Source organism: Pseudoliparis swirei, chromosome 16, assembly GCF_029220125.1.
Source record: "Pseudoliparis swirei isolate HS2019 ecotype Mariana Trench chromosome 16, NWPU_hadal_v1, whole genome shotgun sequence".
Lineage (NCBI taxonomy): Eukaryota > Metazoa > Chordata > Actinopteri > Perciformes > Liparidae > Pseudoliparis > Pseudoliparis swirei.
Window position 1 is genome coordinate 7,413,767 of NC_079403.1, and position 19,625 is coordinate 7,433,391.

Here is a 19,625-nt window from a genome sequence, read left to right on the forward strand (position 1 = left end):
TGCTTGGGTTTTGTTGTTGGATTTAGGGCCTTATTGTTTGAGGTCCCACTGCTGTGCACATGCAAATATGTGTTCCCCCCTTTTAATAACACAATATACACAAACCAGTTTTAGTCGATGAACGTGATATGTTAAGACTTTAAATGTGGGATATGCATTAATATTGCCTTTTGCTTGCCAAAAAGTAATAAGTACAACCCATGCTCCGTACGTATCCTACAGCGAGGTTACTTTAGGCTCAAGAAGTTTAACTCCCAGACCCTTTTCTAAACTGGGATTTAAGAGGTAGAGCTGCTACATAAAATAAAATCCACACAATCAGATTTAGAGTTTAGGAAAATCCATCGTATTTAATCAGGTTTTACCGAAATGAGTCTATGAGACCCCAAACAGGCTTAACGTGTCATTTTTTTTGTAGCATACTTCACCTCAAATTCCTGTTAATACTTCTCAGAAAATAAAAGCTATACCAAGCTGATGGAAATCAAAGAGGAAGACAAAAAAAATGACTTTCAAGAATTGTACTTTCATTTTATCCAAATATCTGACAGAAGATTCCTGCAAATGCCACAATCAACGTTTTACTGTTAACGACTCATTAGAAAATGGCCTATTTTATAACCAACATTCATTCTTATTGTGCATTATTTAAGGCAACATGGAGGACCAAGCGTTAACTAGTGAATCCAGTGGCTGGTGGTTGGAACTGTCGCCAGTATCTGCAGCAAGATTGGCAAGTGTCTGCCCTCAGAACAGCTTGGTTAAAGGCAACATGTTACACATTTAGTCGACACACACAAACACACACAGACCATCACTCATCACTCCTCTGACACAGAGGTGTGATGAGTCCAAGACCTCCGACCGGGTGTTAAACCTGATAAATCAAAATCTTCACCTCGTTACACTTCATTTAAAATGCATTTGTTCACATAATGGGAAATAATTTAAGACACAAATTAAAGTTCCCAAATTCCAGTGTAACACAAACCATCGAATCATTTTGGCAGCTGCATTGTGTTTTGATCAGGACTTGAGAGAAAACTCAAGATTTGTGCCCCCCCCCCCCCGCCCACACCTGAAAGTTACAGACACCTCAACAATTCATTTTAACGGAGATGTCAGATCCACATATATATGTACATTTACCCAAATAGAAAACTCTGTATACAGTACAGTGTGTACAAAGTGTGTAAACCACTTCTTGTACAGGGTCTCAAATCAGCATTTTCCTTTTTTCCCCCCAAACGAATGGAGCGACATTTTGGGGGGAAACACTTTCTTGCCGCGAGTTAGACATGAAGCTCAATACGACTCCAACGCCTGTGCATTAAATATGAAGCTGCAGCCAATTACCTCGACTTAAAGACTGGAAACAATACAGAGCTAGGCTAGCCGTTCCCCCCCGTTTGCAGTCTTTGTGCTAAGCTAAGCTGTCGCTTCACATTTAAAGAGACGGACCTGAATAATGTCGATTTTCTCATTCAACTCGGCAAGGAAGCAAAACGTCCCAACATTCCTTGAATTGGCGTGAAGTGATTCACCGCGATTGACCTGAGGAGTGTTCCGTTCGTACGGCGGCGGCCGTCTCAAATCAGCCGGAGCCGAGCGGCTCGCGTCGCTCTTCTGCGGCGTCGGCGACCGGCACGTTGTAGTGGCGATCGTCCTCCGTGACGAGGCACACGCACGGCCAGTCGTCCTTGTGGTCGTCCGGGTAGTACGTGACGAACTCCTCCGTGTCGGCCTTGTACAGTCTGTAAACTTGAATGGTGCACTGCAAGGCGTAGCCCAGCAGGAACATCTCCACCTGCAAGGCGACACGCAGGGCGACAATAGCACGGTTACAGAGGGACCCCTCCCCGAAATTAAAAATGCACAATGTTTAATCAACTGCTCGAGCGCATGTTGTTTATGGTCTGGGGTTTCTTTATGGGAAGAGTGTAAATAGAAACTTGAAAACAACAATTAAATCACTCTGGAGATTTCTCTCCAGCCCCCGGGGCTTTGGCTCTCAATCTGAAAAACAACAACACAGGCTCCAACATGTTTTACAGTCGAGGACTCCGGTTATGAAACAATCACGCGCCCAAATCAAGACGTCCACCGTGAGAAGTCTTTGTTGATCGGCATGAATCTTAAAAAAGGGGGCGAGGAACTCCAAGCAGCTAAGTGTTGTTTACCAGTCGAGGCTTCGTGTAAACGCTCCCGACGCGCCGGGAAACTACCGTCTGCAGCGAGCCACGCGGTACTTTACACGCCCGTCGTGCGGTTGCCCGGGCAACACACGAGCAGGAGCGCCGGTGTTTTTTCTTCTTCTCCCGTCCTACCTGCTCCAGCCCGGCGCCGAGGCCCACGTGGCTCAGGTGGTTGGAGAGGAAGGAGCGCGGGCCGTCGGACGAGTCCCGCGCGAACAGCAGCCAGCAGAAGAGCGGCACGTCGCCGCCGGCCGCCATGCAGCCGTGCAGCTCCACCGCGCTGCCCAGCATCAGCAGCTTGAGCGCCTCCAGCAGGCCCAGCTCCTCCTCGCCGCCCACAAACACTCGCTCGCACAGCTGCCGGCGCTCCGCCGCCGAGGAGCAGGCCGCCGCCGCCTGCCACTGGACACGACACATGGAAATTAAACACATATTTTGACCATCACTACAAGCGGCAAAACATGTGCTGGTTATCGCCACGTGCCGCGCTTTGCTTTTTGCTTCCGCTTTGAACTGTTGTTGAGAAACTTGGAGTTACTGAAGAACTCCTGGAATTCCATTTCCCACATGCATTGCGTAAACATGAGTGCACGTTAAAAGGATTATCTGAAGCAGGACAACAGAAATACACAATACGGTCCGTTATGAGTGAAACTGAATAGAATAGAATAGAATAGAATATACACTTTTATTAATCCCCAAGGGGAAATCTATTCTCTTTATTAACCCATTTAGTTAGTAATTAGCAGTGGGTGAAAGCGCCGAGAAAAGCCTGGGGGGTTGGTGCCTGCTGCCAGGCACAACTCTTGACACTAATGGGAGGGGAGAGGGGAACCGACCCAACCCTGCGTTGCAGGACCCCCCTCTTTCCCCCCTGACCCCCACTGCCCCCATGCACACAGTCATGCACACAGTTACCCCTCATAAAGCAAAAGAGTAAAACCCAGTGGCTGACTACATTCTGCATGGGGCCCTCCTCAGTCATCGTAAAGGTCACTGTGGTTTGAACAGTTGAAAACAGTTTCTTTGAGGGCATTAACATGTGGAACCACTCACAACCAGGAGCCCTGGAGGATGAATATGAAACCTCCGTGTCTTAAAAAGCGGTGTTTCACTCGGCCGCATGTCTTTAAAATACTTTCTCCCCGCAGTCGCTCTGCAGCCGCTACCTTCTGTCGGAGGAGCTCCATGTAGCCTCGCAGCTGCAGGGCGGCGCCGCCGGTCCCGTCCCCCTGCAGGCGGTGTCCAGGAAATGTCCACTGGCTGATCAGACCCTCCTGGGCCTCGAGTCGCTTCATCAGCTGGAATTTAAAAAAACGCCAAGATGAGATTTCAGCTGCGATATTAAAAAACACAAGACATTAGAAATAAGAGTCCTTTTGGATTTTTATTTTGTTTTGGGGCTTTTCTGTGCTGTTTATTTGGTCACATCACGTTAACCGTTTACTAAACCACACCCCCCCAAACAGAAATTGACCAATCGTAGTTTAGCAACCGTCGTGAGGCGCGGCGGGTCTGAAGACAGCAGCAGACGCATGAGGAATTAACGAAGCAGTTCGTTAATATTCACACAGCTGATGTTAACTATTAATCAGAAACTTAGCGGTTGGTTGAAGTTTCGCTGCTCACCACCTGCTCACCTTTAAGAGCCAGAGTTCACCGGCAAAAACAGGATAACGTTAATAGGTTGGATTTTTTTAACCCTCCTGTTGCCTTAGGGTCAATTTGACCCCATTCAATGTTTAACCCTCCTGTTACCTTTATATTTACTGACATCTTTTACCCGTGGGGTCAATTTGACTCCAGCAATTAAAACCTCCAGAAAATTATTAGAATTAATATTGTTTTCCAAGTTTAAGTGTGAGGTACTTTATGTTTGTTTGTTGACTACCTAAATAGCCCTTTAAATATATAAAAAAGTTGATATTTCTTATACGTTTGACACAGTGAAAAACAGCCTGGGGTCAAATTGACCCGAAAGAACACCGACATTAAACATTGAATGCGGTCAAATTGACCCTAAGATAGCAGGAGAGTTAAAGCACTCAACACAAAAGCGGTGAGCGAAAAGCTTCACTCAAAAAACAGCAGAGTTAAAAAATAGTGCTGTAAAGTTAAAATTAATAATTCAAACTTATATAGTGCTTTTCTGAATACACAAAATTAGTTTTCATTTCTAAAATCATATTTATGATCGAAGCTCGGCCACTTTGGAGAAGCATCAAGAGCCTAAAACGGATTTCAAAAAGTATCCGAGTGAAAATAATCCCAGCGCCTCAAGACGCTGCCGCTAAACACACGGACTCAGCCCGACTCCCCCACAGAGCTCTGGGGAAACCCGATCATGACGAGTGGAAACACTTCAGTGAGTTACTAGTCCTGCATCGAAAAGGAACGTCGATGGTATATCTGCATCTTTACGGTAAACCGCATAACAGTTATGTGCGGCCCGAGTATGCGGCGCTCGACGCGCATAGCAACGGTCGCTACGGGGCCGAGCCGCGGATACCATCTGGGCCCGCGAGTCGTGGGTATTTACCAGGTTGACGTCCTGCTCCTGCAGCCATGCGGGCAGCCGGGTGCTGTGGGAGAGCGCCTGGAACAGCGTGGCTCTGAGGGCGCAGTAGTTATCGCCCCTCACTCTCCTCACGCCGACAAACCTCTGGGACATCTCCTTGTAGCCCTGCAGCAGCGGGACGTCACGACTTCTCTTTAAGCCATTTATGAAAGAGAACAAAAAACTAAAGTGACCCGCTTCTTCCCGGGAACTCCAGGCACCGACCTTTCTAATGAGGGCACTTTTGGCCGTGTTTCCTTTCCACTCTCGCTCGCTGTAGGACAGAATCTCCACCAGCGGCCCCAAGCTGCATCGGGCCTCCACCTTTGCAACTGACGAAGAGGGGGAAGAAATGATGAAGGCAACCGCACGGAGTACCGTCGTGACGGTGTCGATACACAGGCTTTTCTGAAGCACTCAAAAGACATAGTTTTCCTCAAATGTTTTGTTGTGATGCGGCTTCTTTTGACCCGACATAAGATAATGACGTAACACCATTATTATGACACAGCTGTGCCTCGGACTGGTTACAAAAGAAGAAGGCCGCTCTAAAATGCAACGATGCTGCAGATGTCACACGTTGTGGGGGAAGGAGTGCCCCATTGATTCAATGTTCATCTCGCCACGATGAGCCATCTCTAAAGTCATTTCCTAGAATCTGTCGCCATAGTGATGTGAAATCTATAGTTCAGAGAGCTTGTAGTGACTCGTACAAATATCCAATATTATCTGAAAGCCACCGTCAGGACTGCGCGTGTCAATTCTCTTTGTGCCAGCCTCAAAAATAAAATAAAACTACATCATGGCCCATTACATTTATTTTTTCAAAATAAAAGCTTTGGAGTGGCCCGTTACGGTGACCAGTGTCACGCAGGTTAATCATGTTGTTAATCTTGATCTTTTATATGGCAAAACAAGATTAACAACACGATGTGGTGGTGGGTTGTACCGACCTGTAGTTCGTGGTTTATCGGGCTGGGATGCCGACAGCTCCTCGGCTCCTCTGTAAAGATCTTCGTCACTAAAAACGGTTAAACAAACAAACGCATGAGCAAACTGAACTCTGCAAATACAACGATGTGTGCATGTGTTGACACATCGTTTTAAACCGTCTCTTGTCGTGTAGCCACAGGTATGGCGACACAATATATCAGTGTGATGTTTACTCTGTAAAGAAACCATAAAATGATCACCACCAACCTGTTCCCCACGCCATCTTCAGAAGAGTCTTCCTCCTTTCGGGCAAGCGTCTCAGGAGCGTTCACATAAGGGGCCACGCCCACTGCCAGCTGCTGCCCTTTTCCTGGGACCTCCTGGTTCTCAGCATCTTTTACAGTCTCGGCATCTGCCTCCTCCGCAATCTCCTCAATCTCCTCCTCCTCCTCCTCCTCCTCCTCCTCCTCATGCTCCCCCTCAATTTTGGGAACTTCTTCTTCGTCTTCTTCTTCTTCTCGTTCTTTGTCCTGCCCTTTCACAACCATTTGCTCCTCAATTTCCTGTTTGATGTCCTCCAAGGAAGTGACCTCCTTTAAGATCATTATGGCACACTCAACTTCTGGCTCGGCATCCTGGTCAGACTTTGAGCTGGGGAGAGAGAGAGAGAGAACGAGAGAGACAGAGAGAGAGAGAGAGAACGAGAGAGAAAACACATCTTTGGTACTTTCCCAGTTTTAATTATATAACTCAAAAGTAAACTCATAATATGAAAGTATTGACATTTAATCTTATGAAACAGACATTAACTTGTACAAATGTTGTAGAATAATAATAAAACAAAGGTATGAAGAAGAACAAAACAATCATCTAACTGTAAAACAAGGAATCTGTCGGTCCGACGTTCAATAATAATAAACTTTGAACAAACAGGTGGTGATATTTTTGTTTTTAAACATAATTTAAAACAATCTTTAACTATTGGGGGTCCAGGCCTCCTCTAACTAAAGGTAAAGTCGGCCCCTGGTGTGCATTTCATCTTTCTGACCGCTACGCCAGCTGTGAGTTGAACAATGTCTCGGTAGTGGCGTTGCTGAGGACCCGAGGAAACGCCGTATAGTGTGAAGTTGTTTGTCGAGGAAGCTGCAACCCCACAAGCCCCATGCCACGCATTCAGCCCGTTGTGCTAATGCAATGAGTCGTGGTGTTTATCCGCCCCCTAGTGGTCACAGGGTGGCTCTCAAAAGCACACTTGGTTAACGTTACCGTCAACAATCGTCTTGTTTTGATGTCACTGAACCCACTGACCTCTCGCCGGCGTCTGACGGCGCTGTGGGCGCCGGTTCCCCGACACAGTTGGCGGGGTCTCGTTCCTCGCCCGTGTGGTCGAGTCCCGTGGGCTCGGATCCAGGAGGAGACTCGCAGACCTCGTGGCTTGTTATGACTTCAAGACCGCCCTCCTTGCACTCTGAAGGACGGCCATTCTCTGAGTCCTCCGTCACCGCACTAGAGAGAGAGAGATTAACGATTAAGGGCTCAGTCCGCTAATGCACACCAGAGTGTAAAGGAGGGACGTGTTGTGAATAGAATCTTTTTTATATATTTATAATATATTCCACTGTCAGTGGAATATCAATAGGGTTAAAATAATAAATATAATATATTTTTTTAATTATATATATATATATACATACACAAAATAAAAAAATATATATTATTTTATATTAAAATAAAATAAATATGATGTATTTTTTAATACACAGACAAAATAAAAAATTATATTATATTCTTATTTTATATTAAAATAATTAATATATTATATTTATTATTTTAATATATAAATGTATTTGATATATATATATATATATACAAAATTAAAAATATATATTAAATTTATTATTTTAACCATATTGATTTTTAAAAAAAGGACTATCTAATTGTGACCAGTGACCATAGAAAGGCCTCGCCACAGTAAACAATAGCCAAATAAAGCCATGGCGTCTGTATGGAGCCCAAAACAACTGGGCGACATGGTCAAAATAGTGTAAACACAATAGGAGCCAGAAGACATCCTATTAAAAACATACTCCATGGTGTCTTGTGAAGTATGACATATCTCATTACAGGGCGTCTAGTTTAAGTTGTTACCAGTCTAACAAAAAGGGACATTTTCCCTTCACTGATTTGTTTCATCAGAATATTTTAAAATGAATTAAAGAGGCAAAACATATTTTCCAAGAAAAAATATTCCCATTAACTTTTGTTAAGTAGAACAGTTGTTCCTGCTTTCCCATCCTTTAAAAAACTCATATTTAACTTGCTCCCAAAACGTCATATTTCTAACCACTAGTCCATAGATCTACAGCATGTTGTTTATCATCAACTTCATAAAATATGAAAATGCAAACTGAAGGATAGCTATATTCATCTGGATGTTTTGGCTCAGCCTTAATGGCACATATTCCAATTCAATGTTGTTGTTTTTTTAAACCAACATCCAAAACTGCAGCAGAAACTCTGCAGTTGGTCTTGATGCGACTCACCCGGCCGGAGACTCTTCGTCTTCGTGGTTCTCTGGACTGACCACGGAGGCGGCCGCCGTCTCACCGGCTGCTGCAGAGAGCTGAGGGTTTGGCACAGACGTCACTTCATTGTTTTGAGAAAGCTCCTCCGATGGCTCGGCTACATGGTTTTCCACAGTGACTTTGGATCCCGCTTCTTCTTCCTCCTCCTCCTCCTGCTCCTCCTCCTCATCATCATGAGTATTGTCCAGTGTAATGTGCTCCGTTGCCGTGTTCGCCTCAGCGAGCTCTTCGGGGCGAAATGCCTCTGCTGTTGGCGAGCTGCTCTCGGGGGTCTCCTCCTGCTCCGAGACCGGGTTTTCTTCTTCCGTTGCCGCCGTCGCTGCTGTAAAAACCTCCCAACCCACTGTGGTGTGTTCTTTCTGCGGGGAGTTTAAAGTGCATTGCGTGAGTTCAGCTGCTCCATCGTCTGCAGGACAGTCCTTCACGTCGTCATCTTGGACTTCGACGGAGTTTTCTTTCCGCTCGGACTCCTTGCTGGGAGAGGGCGATGCCGTTCGTGGGACCTCCTTCTGCAGGGATCCGTTCTCCCGAGTGTCATTGGGCTCCGTCTCTGCGACCTCGGGACTCCGCTTCACCTGCGCGGCCTCCTCCACCTTCACATCGACCTCCGTGGCCATTTTTCTAGATGAAAAAAAAACACAGAGAGGATGAGCAACGTCGCGTCACACGACGACAGAAACATCCGTCGGACTCGGCAGCAGCAGCTTTGAGGTTCTGAGAAACGCCCTTTACGTGAACAAGAACCGAGAGTCGCCGCGTGGTCACGGACAATAGTTCGCGGGGAGATGTTTTAAGATTATTTAATGTGGGTGGGGAGGAAGTGGGAAAATATATAATCAAAACAATCATGTGACGTGACAAAAACAAGCAACGTAAAGACCTCTGGAAGTCCCCTCGCCCTATTGTTAGCGCTCCTTATGTTCTTCTGTGATTTGGTCACATAACCTACGTAGGAGGGGGAAAACCTAAATGTAGTTCTTCTATCAGACTTCATCAAGTCGATTCCCAATTTTAATATGATCTCAGTCTCATAAAACTGCATTTTTTAAGTCAGACACACACAAAATTAATTGGGGTGGGGGGGCAATCAGTCCTGTGATGAGCTACCGGCAGCTAAGGCTGTGTGTGTGTGTCTCTGTGTGTGTGTGTGTGTGTGTCTGTGTACTCAAAAATAAACATTAATCTCATTGAAATGAAGGCACGTGTCCTCCAGTGCAACATGCTGGATCAATAGCTCTACCTGGCATCGAGGAATACGATGGATTCATCGTTGGCTTTGGGAATGTCACAGGAGTTGTCCTGGTGACGGTTCGTTCAAAACAACTTTGGGAGTTTCTAAACAGGATAGCGTAGAATTTAGATCGGTTACATCCGAACTAGAGAGCATGTTCACTGGAAGGAGAGCAAGGAACGCCACCGAGGGCTCGCTCTTCTCCCGATTGGCTTTGGTAACGGTTTGATTGACGGATCGTTCAGCCAATCACACGACCAGCATTTGTTTTCAGCTCTCAGATGGTCCTGTGTAACCACCTGGTGATTCAGCTTACTGGCTTTTTTCAACTAAGTATGATGATCTGTTAGCAGATTTGGATGCAACAGTGTCCTCCAGGTTTCTGGCTCTTTTTTTTAATGTAGCTTTAATGTGTGTTTCTCCGTATTAGTTCACTGCAGTACGTGAGCAAAATGGCCCCTTCGGGATACTAGAGGTTTACTCTACTCTGTGGGATCATGAAGTGATCCTTGAGTAACATGCTGCTGAATTACAGGTCTGAAATAACATTCACGCGTCCCCTGAAGTTTTCACCCACGTCACCAAACGGCGAAACAAATCGACTGTCGCTGCAACGGTTCTCACCTGATGTCATTGTCTCCTACAGGGCCACAGGTGCCTACCACACCGGCTTCCCCCGAGGGCCCCATGACCTTCGAGTCGTCCTTCAGCAGACCACTCTTCTCCTCCGCACTGGCACGGGGACTCTCATTGGCACAGCAAGCGTTCCCCATCTGCTCGCTCCCTCTGCTTGGGAGGTCAGACGAGTTATAGTCTGAACTTTGACCTCTGGTCCCAAAAAGAAACGACAAAACACAAGCGACTCAGGTCGCTGGAGTCTGAAGACTTCAGGGGTCCATGATGACGAGTCAAGCCGCTGCTAAAAAAAACAGGAAGACACCGTGTTTATGTCTCGTTATAGAGTTTAAAGAGTCACTGAATGAAGGGTATGGATCACTTATGAATCATGGGACGCATCATATAACCGGTCCTGACTTTTAGCTGGAGCAACATGTCAAATATTAAAATACTCTTTTATGACAGATGTATCTAAACAGCATGTGGCGCCACGTATTAAATGTCTCAAACTGTCTAAATACTCTATTAATACACAGTCATCGATACACAGACACGTAATATACCCTAAAACGTCTTCATAGCATCACAACAGACTGTAATGCGACAATTGCTCCGTTTCCGGTAAACATTGAGAGTACAACGAGCTTAGAGCTGCACCCCGTTAATGTCGAGACAAAACAAGAAAGTAACGACCCGTCAACCGTCACTCCCACGACAGGAACGGCCGAAACCAACTTACCTCGATTGAAGATATTTAGAGACGAGTTTTCATGCAGCTCCGATTCCTGTTTCACTTTGTTAGCTGGGAAACAAGCTGAAGTTAGCCCGCCAGCTAGCCGAGATAAACTTAAAAAATATAAACACACGCGCCACTTAACACGAGAGTCGCTGCTGTCGCCTTGGTTACCTTCTACACCCGACGAACCGTTACCGTTTAATACGTTTCATTTCTCAGATAACGGGGGCGTTGCTGTATTTTAAGCGGAACATCTGTCGCCACGGACCCCTAGCATAGCCGGAGCAGCGGGTCACGGCTCGGTCCGAGCGCATGACGTCATACTCGTGTGCGCCAAGGGGGCTTTGCTGCGTTCAGGTGCTCCTCGGAAATTTGAACACGATAATATATTTGTTTACGTTAACTATTATATGTCAGTTAAAATGATGAAATAATAATGTTAATTATAGCGGTACTGATTCCACATATTTATGATGATCGGGAATATATATAATAGAATAAAGAATAGAGAAATATTTACTATAAATAATCATCTTAACCCCCTTCACAATGGGAAAATACCTCCTTACTAATAATAAGAACAAAAATCCTCAAACTCGGTTTCAGATTTCTCAAAAATCTTCCTCAACCAGAAAAGCAAGAGACGGTAAAGAAGTCTCGAAAGGACCAAAGAGCAGAGTTTCTGCAGCCGTATCAGCTAGAAAGGGGGGTCTGTATTAACCTGGTCTGTGCAACAGATGATCTGAATTATCCTCCAATCAACTCAGAATAATTGTTACATTCTGCTCAAATTAAATGGGAGGAAACGTAAAGGACAAGTTCCACAGAATGACGTAATACCGGTGTGTCACACCGAGGGGAGAACGGTGGCCTCTGAGAAAAGAAGCAAAAAAGCAGATTAATTAACAACTTTAATGATACGTTTCGCTCCAGCTGAAGACGTGTGCATCCCTTCACAGAGAGCACGTGTCTCTCAGGTTAACTGATGTCGCCTTGAATTTTTTAAGAACACGTTTGTCTCGCATGATACAGAGTACATCCTTGATGAATTAAAGGAATCAGAGGCCAGAGTTTACAAAAGCAAAACTATATCAGAACTCCATCTTCAACCATGTGGCACAGCTCATGCAGTGGACTCCAGGGGTGTCCGTCCAGTTGAATGCTCAGAACTTCCCAAACACAAACGTATGTATAATGTTAATAATAATTAATTATTTAAAACACTTTTCGCAACTATGGGCATCAATCTTGAGAAACGTGCGCGAGGACGTGTTTCAATGAACTGTGTTCCAAAATTCATACGACCATAACATCTAGTATGCAGTAACTTTGATGCATTTCCTTTCAGTGAATAATGCAGCTGCTCCTTACACATTATGAACTGTTGCATGAAGCTAAATGCAAACACATACTAGCTCTGTGGCATACAAAATATGTTTATAGAATACATTGTATGGTTACGGTAGTGTGGGTATTGGGGCGCACATAAAGACATCACAGGCTCCTCCAATGGTTTGAAATGGTACACACTCGTCTCCTGTAAGTGAGGTGTTGTTCAAGTTTTCTTTAAAAACTCAAGGTAACACAGTGAGGACAGTGAGTTTGCTTGATCAATTATACCAATCTGATCTGATAATATCAAATATTTTACAAGTCGAGTAAAAAAAAAAAAGTAAACAAATGTAAAGGACAGGCTAAGCAAAGGGCCGACACAGATCCTAGATATTAGAATAAATTAATGGCAGTTCTACATTACAAAAATATATGTCGATACAATAAAAAGTAATATGAATATGTTCGTTCGGCAACACAACAAAACAGGGATAGGAAACAGTGGATTATATCATTTTGTAGCATTTTAATTTTAAAAAATTCATCTTACAGGTTTTGCCAAAATCTATTTCACATTATATACATCAAAAGCACTTCATTGTTCCCACTAAAAACCCGTTAAGTTCCACAGTTCATGTGCTCATTCAAGTATTGTCCGCGTGGTTCTGAAACCACTACAAGTCCTTCAGCTCCTGTATGTGACTGAGCAGCTCCTCCGGGAGTTGCAGCTCCGACACCAGATCCACGCAGCGCTTCAGGAGGAAGTTCAGGCTTTCGCTCGAGCAGTCAGCGGAGCCAGAGCGCAGCTTTGGCTGCTGGCGAGGAACGTCCGCGTCTTCTCCCTTCTTGCAGCAGTCCATTTCTTTACATCCCTCTCTTCCACAGCCAGAATCTGCCCGCTCCACCTCCAGCTCCTCCATGCTCTCGGAGACGGAGCTCACACTGGGAGGCGGGTTCTCCAGAGCCATCCGAATGCCCTCCATGATGGCGTCTTCGTGCTGTGAAACGCGCCGCAGGAGGTCGGTCACGGAGGCCGGGAGGGGGCTGTCCGGATGTTGGAGCTGGCACCAGCACCACACGGCGCTGTGGCGGGAGACACAGCGGTCGTCAATACAGTGACACAGAGAAAGGACTCGGATGGAAATCAGCTGGAGACAAAAGAGTCTTCAACAATGACCAAAAGAGTTTTAAAACATGCGTTTAGATGTTTCTGCTCACGAGAGAGCTGTAAACAACCGTTCGTCTGTCTCTGGTGGCAAAAGCAGGACTGAATTAAACATGTTTCTAATGTTAGTGCATCAATATTAGGATGCAATATACTGTTTGGGGTTTAGCGTTTTGAAATTGCGTGACATTGCACCGTTCTTGCGGTATAGGGATGTCTATTTAAAAAAAAGCAATGTTTTTTTGTTACTGTGACCTTAATACGAACATGAATACCGAGCAGTTAAACCAACGGTTGGATAGTTTCAATAGATGGACTGTGAAGAGGCTTTAAGAAGTAAAGCATCCAGTACTGCACAGGGGAAAGAAATAGACAAAATTAGGGGGGGGAAATCACGATCATTTTGAGTAATATATAAATATAATGTCTGACACTTTTAACCTCATTGGTATTCCAAAGTTGTGTCCACTGCTCTCACCCAACCTGTCTATGAAATACGTCACATGTATGGGACACAAGGCGGTTTACCTCACGATTCCTTTGAGCCGGCCCACAGCGACGCTCCGCGCGGCTCCCTCCCGGAAGCCCTGGTTGAAGCCGGCCTGGAGCGAGGCCTCCTCCCCGGCCTCCACTCCGTCCACGTACCCGTCCTGTTCACAACGTGGAGGAACTTCACTTTAAACGGAGTAATGACAGAACATATCACCAGGAACCTGAGCTCGTGCTTCCATAAACACACAGGGTGACAGGGCAGATTTAAAAACCACTATTAATTAAACATATTAATAAGTTTGTCTTTACCGTGACTCGCTTCTTCATGTTTGAAGTCCACTCTTTGCTTTGCAAATTGAGGTCGTCCGCATTCTCGTCGAAAACATCTTCGCTACGAGAAGCGGCGTTGACCCAAGACATCGTGCAGTTGAAACAATAACCTTATTAGTGTAAAAGGATGTTGATGTGACGCACGCATCTGGAGAACAGCGCCGGTTGTTGCCTCAGCAGCAACTTCTGGCTCCACTACGTCATCGTCCTGCGCCTGATTGAGAAAATCCACCTGAAAAATGAATTTGCTAACAACGTAAAACAAATACATTGAAAGTTGATATTTTTTTCACTAGAAAGAGAAACTCTGCTCATTGACATAATCCTAATTATGGCCACATATTGTAGACTAAAAGCCAAATTAATTAGATTATTATAAATAAAAAATCTTTTGAAAACCACTGTTTTTTTGCCAGTATTTTAAATCCTTGAAATATATTAGTTTACAATGTGACATATAACTGCTAAATGGTGCTATTGTACAGATTACAAGATTTACAATATGTAATTTAAATATATTTTAAATGTCTTTGTTTAAATATTGATAGAACTTTTGTTTTAATAATTTTTATTCTATTGCGTTTCAATACGGTGTACATGTGTTGTTCAAGAAAGGAGAAAACAAGTTAACACATCTAATTTATTGTACATAAATAGCATGAACACTATTGCAAATGAAAGGGTTTTGTATTACTACATGAATGTGTTAAACGTTTTCAAAATCCCTGAGAAATGTCACCAAACAACATCCCAATTATTAATAACCCATTGCATTACATGTTTTTTTTATTGATGACTACACAATTAGAATATGTAATATCTCTTAGTTTTCCTGTTTGAGTCTTCCAGAGATGTTTAACGTGAGGGTGTACTTTACCTTTAACGCACACTTCTTCTGTGGTGAAACTGTGTTGCACACTGCCATCTAGCGATATAGTCAGGTACTAATATATTACAATCCTGCAAGGGGCGCGAGTGCATCGCTGTAAAACTGGTCCTAACACAAAACTGAGGACTTACACAACATTATTATTATTATCAAGAGTTTGACAATTTGCACCTGAAACATATCGATTTGCATTTCTTCAAATCAAATCAGAAATTACTTTTCAATCTGTTTTTCTAAGTAGTATTTAACTAAATGTTTTTGTGGAATAAAAAGCACATACAAATAAAAAGGAGACCGTTTTTCAAGTTCATTAGGAAGAGTTTTAGTTCCACATAAATACATTGATGCATGGAGATGTTTCTGTTTCCTTCAGCTTATAAGAAAAATGTGTAATTTAACATTCATGACAACATGCATCTGAAACATGTTGTCAGGGTGTAAAAATCATTTCTTCTTCTTCTTCTTCTTCTTCTTCTTCTTCTTCTTCTTCTTCTTCTTCTTCTTCTTCTTCTTCTTCTTCTTCTTCTTCTTCTTCTCCCCCCACCTCCACCCCCGCGCTCAAGGAGTCAAAACAACAAAACCGGGGCAATCACCTGACACATTTCCATCCAATTTCCAGCGCGGAATGTGTTCATTTTGTGGCTAATGGCATGTCATTCTGCTCGAGCCTTTGGTCAAGAATTAATCCTGGAATCAAAACAGATTTTCCGGGGAGCAATCTTCCATCAAGTATTGATTTTTGTACACTCACGGAGCCTGTAGTCCCTAATTTAACCTGACAGCCGGCAGCACAATGGACCGGGAGCACCTTGGCATCTCACAGAGGGAGCTCTCCTCCTCCTCCTCCACCTCCTCATCCTCCTCATCCTCCTCCTTCTTTCTATTAGGTGAAAGAGAGATTGAGAAGGAGAGAAAAAAGGACTCCCTGATGTATAAAAACAAAGAGCATTGCTTACAGAAAACACAGAGATAAAGCTTCCTCGGTTTTTACCTCTAATTATGTTTTCTAGTGCGCCGCAGCTCGGGCAGGTGAGGCCGAGAGTGTTCTGGGGCCATCAGCTATCATTATGTGCCTGTTGACATCTCCCTGTCTTTGAGTGATTTCTCGTCCCGTGATTTCCCCCCCGGCCATTTTCCCACCGATGCGCCACAAGAGGGGTTTCATCACGGCCCCATGAAAAAGGGCCCAAAGTGTCCGTATACGGACGCTCCGCTAATAAGAAAGCAAAGATGTGTCCCGACCGTGTCACTCCGCTCCCATCCATATCCGCTCTCTCGATGCCTTCAGATATGCAATCATCACCCCCCCCCCCCCCCACCCCCTCCTTGTTCCGTGTGCTGTAAGTATACTATACCGTATACGCACAGAGGTCAGCAGGATGAGAGGATGATGGAGGGCAGGGACGGCTATTTTCCTCCAGCTCTTAAAGCTGCGATGACCCACGAGCTGGCGAGTTGCACTTTGCCGAAGGGTTTTCCAGTTCCAGTTGTTTTCATCCGCCGCTTTTAACTCATAAACGTCGTTTTTCAGGCAAAAAATGTGACGTGAAAAATATCAACCTGGTGATGTTTTGGGATTCTGTACATTATTATTATTATTATTATTATTATTATTATTATTATTATTATTTTACGTCCAGGCAGGAGGGACTCGACTCTCTTTACGTCGTATTTAACCGTCACTCTAACTTCCTGTTTGAAATCCTTTCCCAAGCCTCGTGCCACGGACACGTTAAACACCCGGTAGACCGATTCTTAACCGTTTTTGCGCGTGACCCCTCTCGTCCAAAATGTCCACCCGGCAGAGGAACTAAAGGAGCTCTGAAGTGGAAAAGAAAGTATGAACTGCTTTAGTTTGAAGCTGATTAAGAACCAACATGAGACCTAGAACATGCGAGTGGATATTTATAAACAATAATGTAAAGTTATTTTGGAAGACAAGGCCTGTTAACTGAAAAGAAAGGAAGTTAAGACATGTCAACAAATACCTAGAAAGGTTCATTATTCTGGCTTTAAAACAGAATTTTTATTTACAGAAGAATTCATACTTGACTGAATCAATTCAATATGAAAAATACAAATATATAAATATTTTTTTAAATAAAAAAAGCTTTATTTTGGTGCTTAACACTTTTTCCCCTCCTGCTGTCCTCCAAATCCTTTTCAACCCGTCCCTGAGTAGAGATGTGCTCTACACCCAACTTCTCATCACATACAATGTAATTATCTAAAATACACAACACACACATTCTTGTGTACAGACTGCCGGCATGAAGATGAAGCACAACGAGAGTTTGTGGTGAAGTCTGGATTCAAAAGATTTGTTTTTAGATCTGACAAAACTCATTTACATATGTTCTAACCTGATGGATTTCAGGTGGAAGTAAGAGAAACTTTCAAATGAACCAGAGGACAATATGTAATGAGAGTTGATGCTCAAGGTCAACGCAAAGAGACTCAGATTCTGTTGTACAGACTCAAAGCCGGATAGACTTATTATTTTAATGAATTAATTGAATCAATTCTGAAGCTATTCACTGACATTCAGCGGCGGGGTTATGATCACTGCCGTCACGTCCTTGAGCTCCTCACATTATACGCTCACTGAATTCAAAAGAAGCACCTTCAGCCTGCGCCCGGCTCCAAGTATGTGAACTTTTAAATAAAGTGTTAATCATTACATTCCTTTATCTTCAACTCTGGAGAAATGTAGAATAACAAAGTCGTGGAGGACACATTTATGTTCTTTACTTTAAGTAAAGCTGTAAAGATACTCCATGAGAAGTGAACGTCCTGCACCAGAAATGATCTGAAGAAAAGTTAGTATCAACAAGATGACTTCAAGCATCTGAAGGCTCAATGCAAAACTTATATTGACCTGTCTACCTACCCACCTGTCTATCTATACCTGTCTATATATACCTGTCTACCTATCCACCTGTCTATCTATACCTGTCTATCTACCAACCTGTCTATATGCCTACCTATATATCTTCATGTCTATACCTGTCTATCTATATACTGTACTTGTCTTCTACCTGTCTACCTTTGTAGAGCAGGTAGACAGGTAGGTACCGTGATCATTTGGGGGCGGGGCCTGAAGGGAGGCCAGTGTGGCTACCTGGTGACCTTCTCTCTAGATTCAGAGACTTTCTGAGCCAGTGCTGCTATTTTCATTGGAAAAGAGTCAACAACACAGTATTTTAAAAGTCTGCTAGTTCTCGTTACTCATCCTCATGTAGTTTTAATTTAATTAATCAGTTTCCCAAATATCAGATGACAAAATCTGAATCTTCAACAACTGCCAAATAAACGTAGAGTAGTAAAAAGTACAATATTTGCCTCTTAATAATTGAAGTAAAGCACGTCCAGATAACAATGTGCGGAGCTTTATGAAATGTCTTGCAGCTTCAGACAGCGTGTGTGCAGGAGGCAGCTGGGGAGCAGGTGGGCAGCAGCAGCAGCAGCAGCTGTCTCACCTGAGAGACCTTCGGGAGAAGAAATGTTCCTGCACAGAATCACAGAGCAGAGTTTCAGCCGGCGGGAGAAACCCAGACATCACGGCCAGAGACACGCGCTTCACAAGCCGCTGCGAGTGAAATGGACTTTAAGAGCGATGCAATCAGCTGCTGCTGCAGACAGGTGTCTCTGTAAACACCCGGGCTATTAACTCCTCCACCTGCACACACACACACACACCTCCACAGCGTGTCACTGCTAATGACGCTGGGGAAAAAACACCAAAACATTAATAAAAAACAACATAAACACAGGAACATCAGTGAAAGCAAAAGGGATCATGCGCATGGCCAACCCCGGTTGCATGTGAGGATTTGGTAATTGCAGGCCCGGAGGCATCCGGGTGTGCAGAGCAGCAAAGTGGGCGACGCCTGAGCAGCTCGGGCTCCACAGCCCGGGTACCAACATCTCAACCTTGAGCGGAGGAGTGGAAACAAGAAGGCGGAGGGACGCGCCGACAGTTCATTTACCCAGAACATCAGCGCGGAGAGATAAGGGAAGTGAACGCTTCACGCCTGATGGGGAACAAAAGGCAGCAATTTAAAACCATCTGCATCCAACAACATGCACTTTCTCTCTCTCTCTCTCTCTCTCCATCCCTCCATCTCTTGCTTTCTGTGTCCTGGCTGATATTGAAACATAATCCATTTGGAGCGCCGACGTGTCGGAGTGTCTGTGTCCGGCCTCCAGAGCTCAGGTCCATCTCAGCAGGAATGTTTCAACAAGTCAGACTTCACTTTGCTTCTGCTCAGAAAGAGACACTCCTCATGTTATTTCTCATAAGAGGAGAGGAGGATGTGTAGGAGGCCAGGGGAAAAAAAAGGGTTGAGCACTAAAATACTGCTTTAAAAGTCTCTTTGCGTTGACCTTGAGCATCAACTCTCATTACATGTTGTCCTCTGGTTCATTTGAAAGTTTCTCTTACTTCCACCTGAAATCCATCAGGTTAGAACATATGTAAATGAGTTTTGTCAGATCTAAAAACAAATCTTTTGAATCCAGACTTCACCACAAACTCTCGTTGTGCTTCATCTTCATGCCGG

The 19,625-nt window shown here is 44.2% G+C and overlaps 2 protein-coding genes across 4 annotated transcripts; both read right to left on the bottom strand.

Annotated features, from left to right (window-relative positions):
• Window positions 1–323: 323 nt before the first annotated feature.
• On the bottom strand, window positions 324–11,180 carry LOC130206493 (uncharacterized). 3 transcript variants are annotated; one of them, XM_056434494.1, is made up of 11 exons: window positions 10,859–11,180; window positions 10,126–10,290; window positions 8,229–8,891; window positions 6,994–7,191; window positions 5,953–6,336; window positions 5,706–5,773; window positions 4,978–5,084; window positions 4,735–4,878; window positions 3,365–3,496; window positions 2,328–2,597; window positions 324–1,807 (listed from the first exon to the last, which is right to left on the bottom strand). In XM_056434494.1, the coding sequence occupies exons 2-11, from the start codon at window positions 10,272–10,274 to the stop codon at window positions 1,595–1,597; spliced, it is 2,328 nt and encodes a 775-aa protein (XP_056290469.1). In that variant the 5' UTR covers window positions 10,275–10,290; window positions 10,859–11,180; the 3' UTR covers window positions 324–1,594. The 3 variants fall into 3 exon arrangements, with proteins under 3 accessions (XP_056290469.1, XP_056290468.1, XP_056290467.1); XM_056434493.1 differs by having other exon boundaries at window positions 10,126–10,417; XM_056434492.1 differs by having other exon boundaries at window positions 10,126–10,420.
• Window positions 11,181–12,691: 1,511 nt separating this feature from the next.
• On the bottom strand, window positions 12,692–14,344 carry otulina (OTU deubiquitinase with linear linkage specificity a). Its single transcript, XM_056434498.1, has 3 exons — window positions 14,154–14,344; window positions 13,881–14,002; window positions 12,692–13,270 (listed from the first exon to the last, which is right to left on the bottom strand). Exons 1-3 carry the CDS (start codon window positions 14,262–14,264, stop codon window positions 12,862–12,864), a joined length of 642 nt encoding a protein of 213 aa, XP_056290473.1. The 5' UTR covers window positions 14,265–14,344; the 3' UTR covers window positions 12,692–12,861.
• Window positions 14,345–19,625: the final 5,281 nt, after the last annotated feature.

Excerpts from the sequence above, each read along its gene's own strand:
- LOC130206493 (XM_056434494.1), bottom strand. The coding sequence starts at position 10,274 with ATGGGGAACGCTTGCTGTGCCAATGAGAGTCCCCGTGCCAGTGCGGAG. Across the intron at positions 8,892-10,125 it reads GTAGGAGACAATGACATCAG|AAAAATGGCCACGGAGGTCG; the intron begins GTGAGAACCGTT and ends TTTTTCATCTAG. Across the intron at positions 6,337-6,993 it reads CCGTCAGACGCCGGCGAGAG|CTCAAAGTCTGACCAGGATG; the intron begins GTCAGTGGGTTC and ends CTCTCTCCCCAG.
- otulina (XM_056434498.1), bottom strand. The coding sequence starts at position 14,264 with ATGTCTTGGGTCAACGCCGCTTCTCGTAGCGAAGATGTTTTCGACGAG. Across the intron at positions 14,003-14,153 it reads ACATGAAGAAGCGAGTCACG|GACGGGTACGTGGACGGAGT; the intron begins GTAAAGACAAAC and ends CGTTGTGAACAG. Across the intron at positions 13,271-13,880 it reads CGGCTCAAAGGAATCGTGAG|CGCCGTGTGGTGCTGGTGCC; the intron begins GTAAACCGCCTT and ends CTCCCGCCACAG.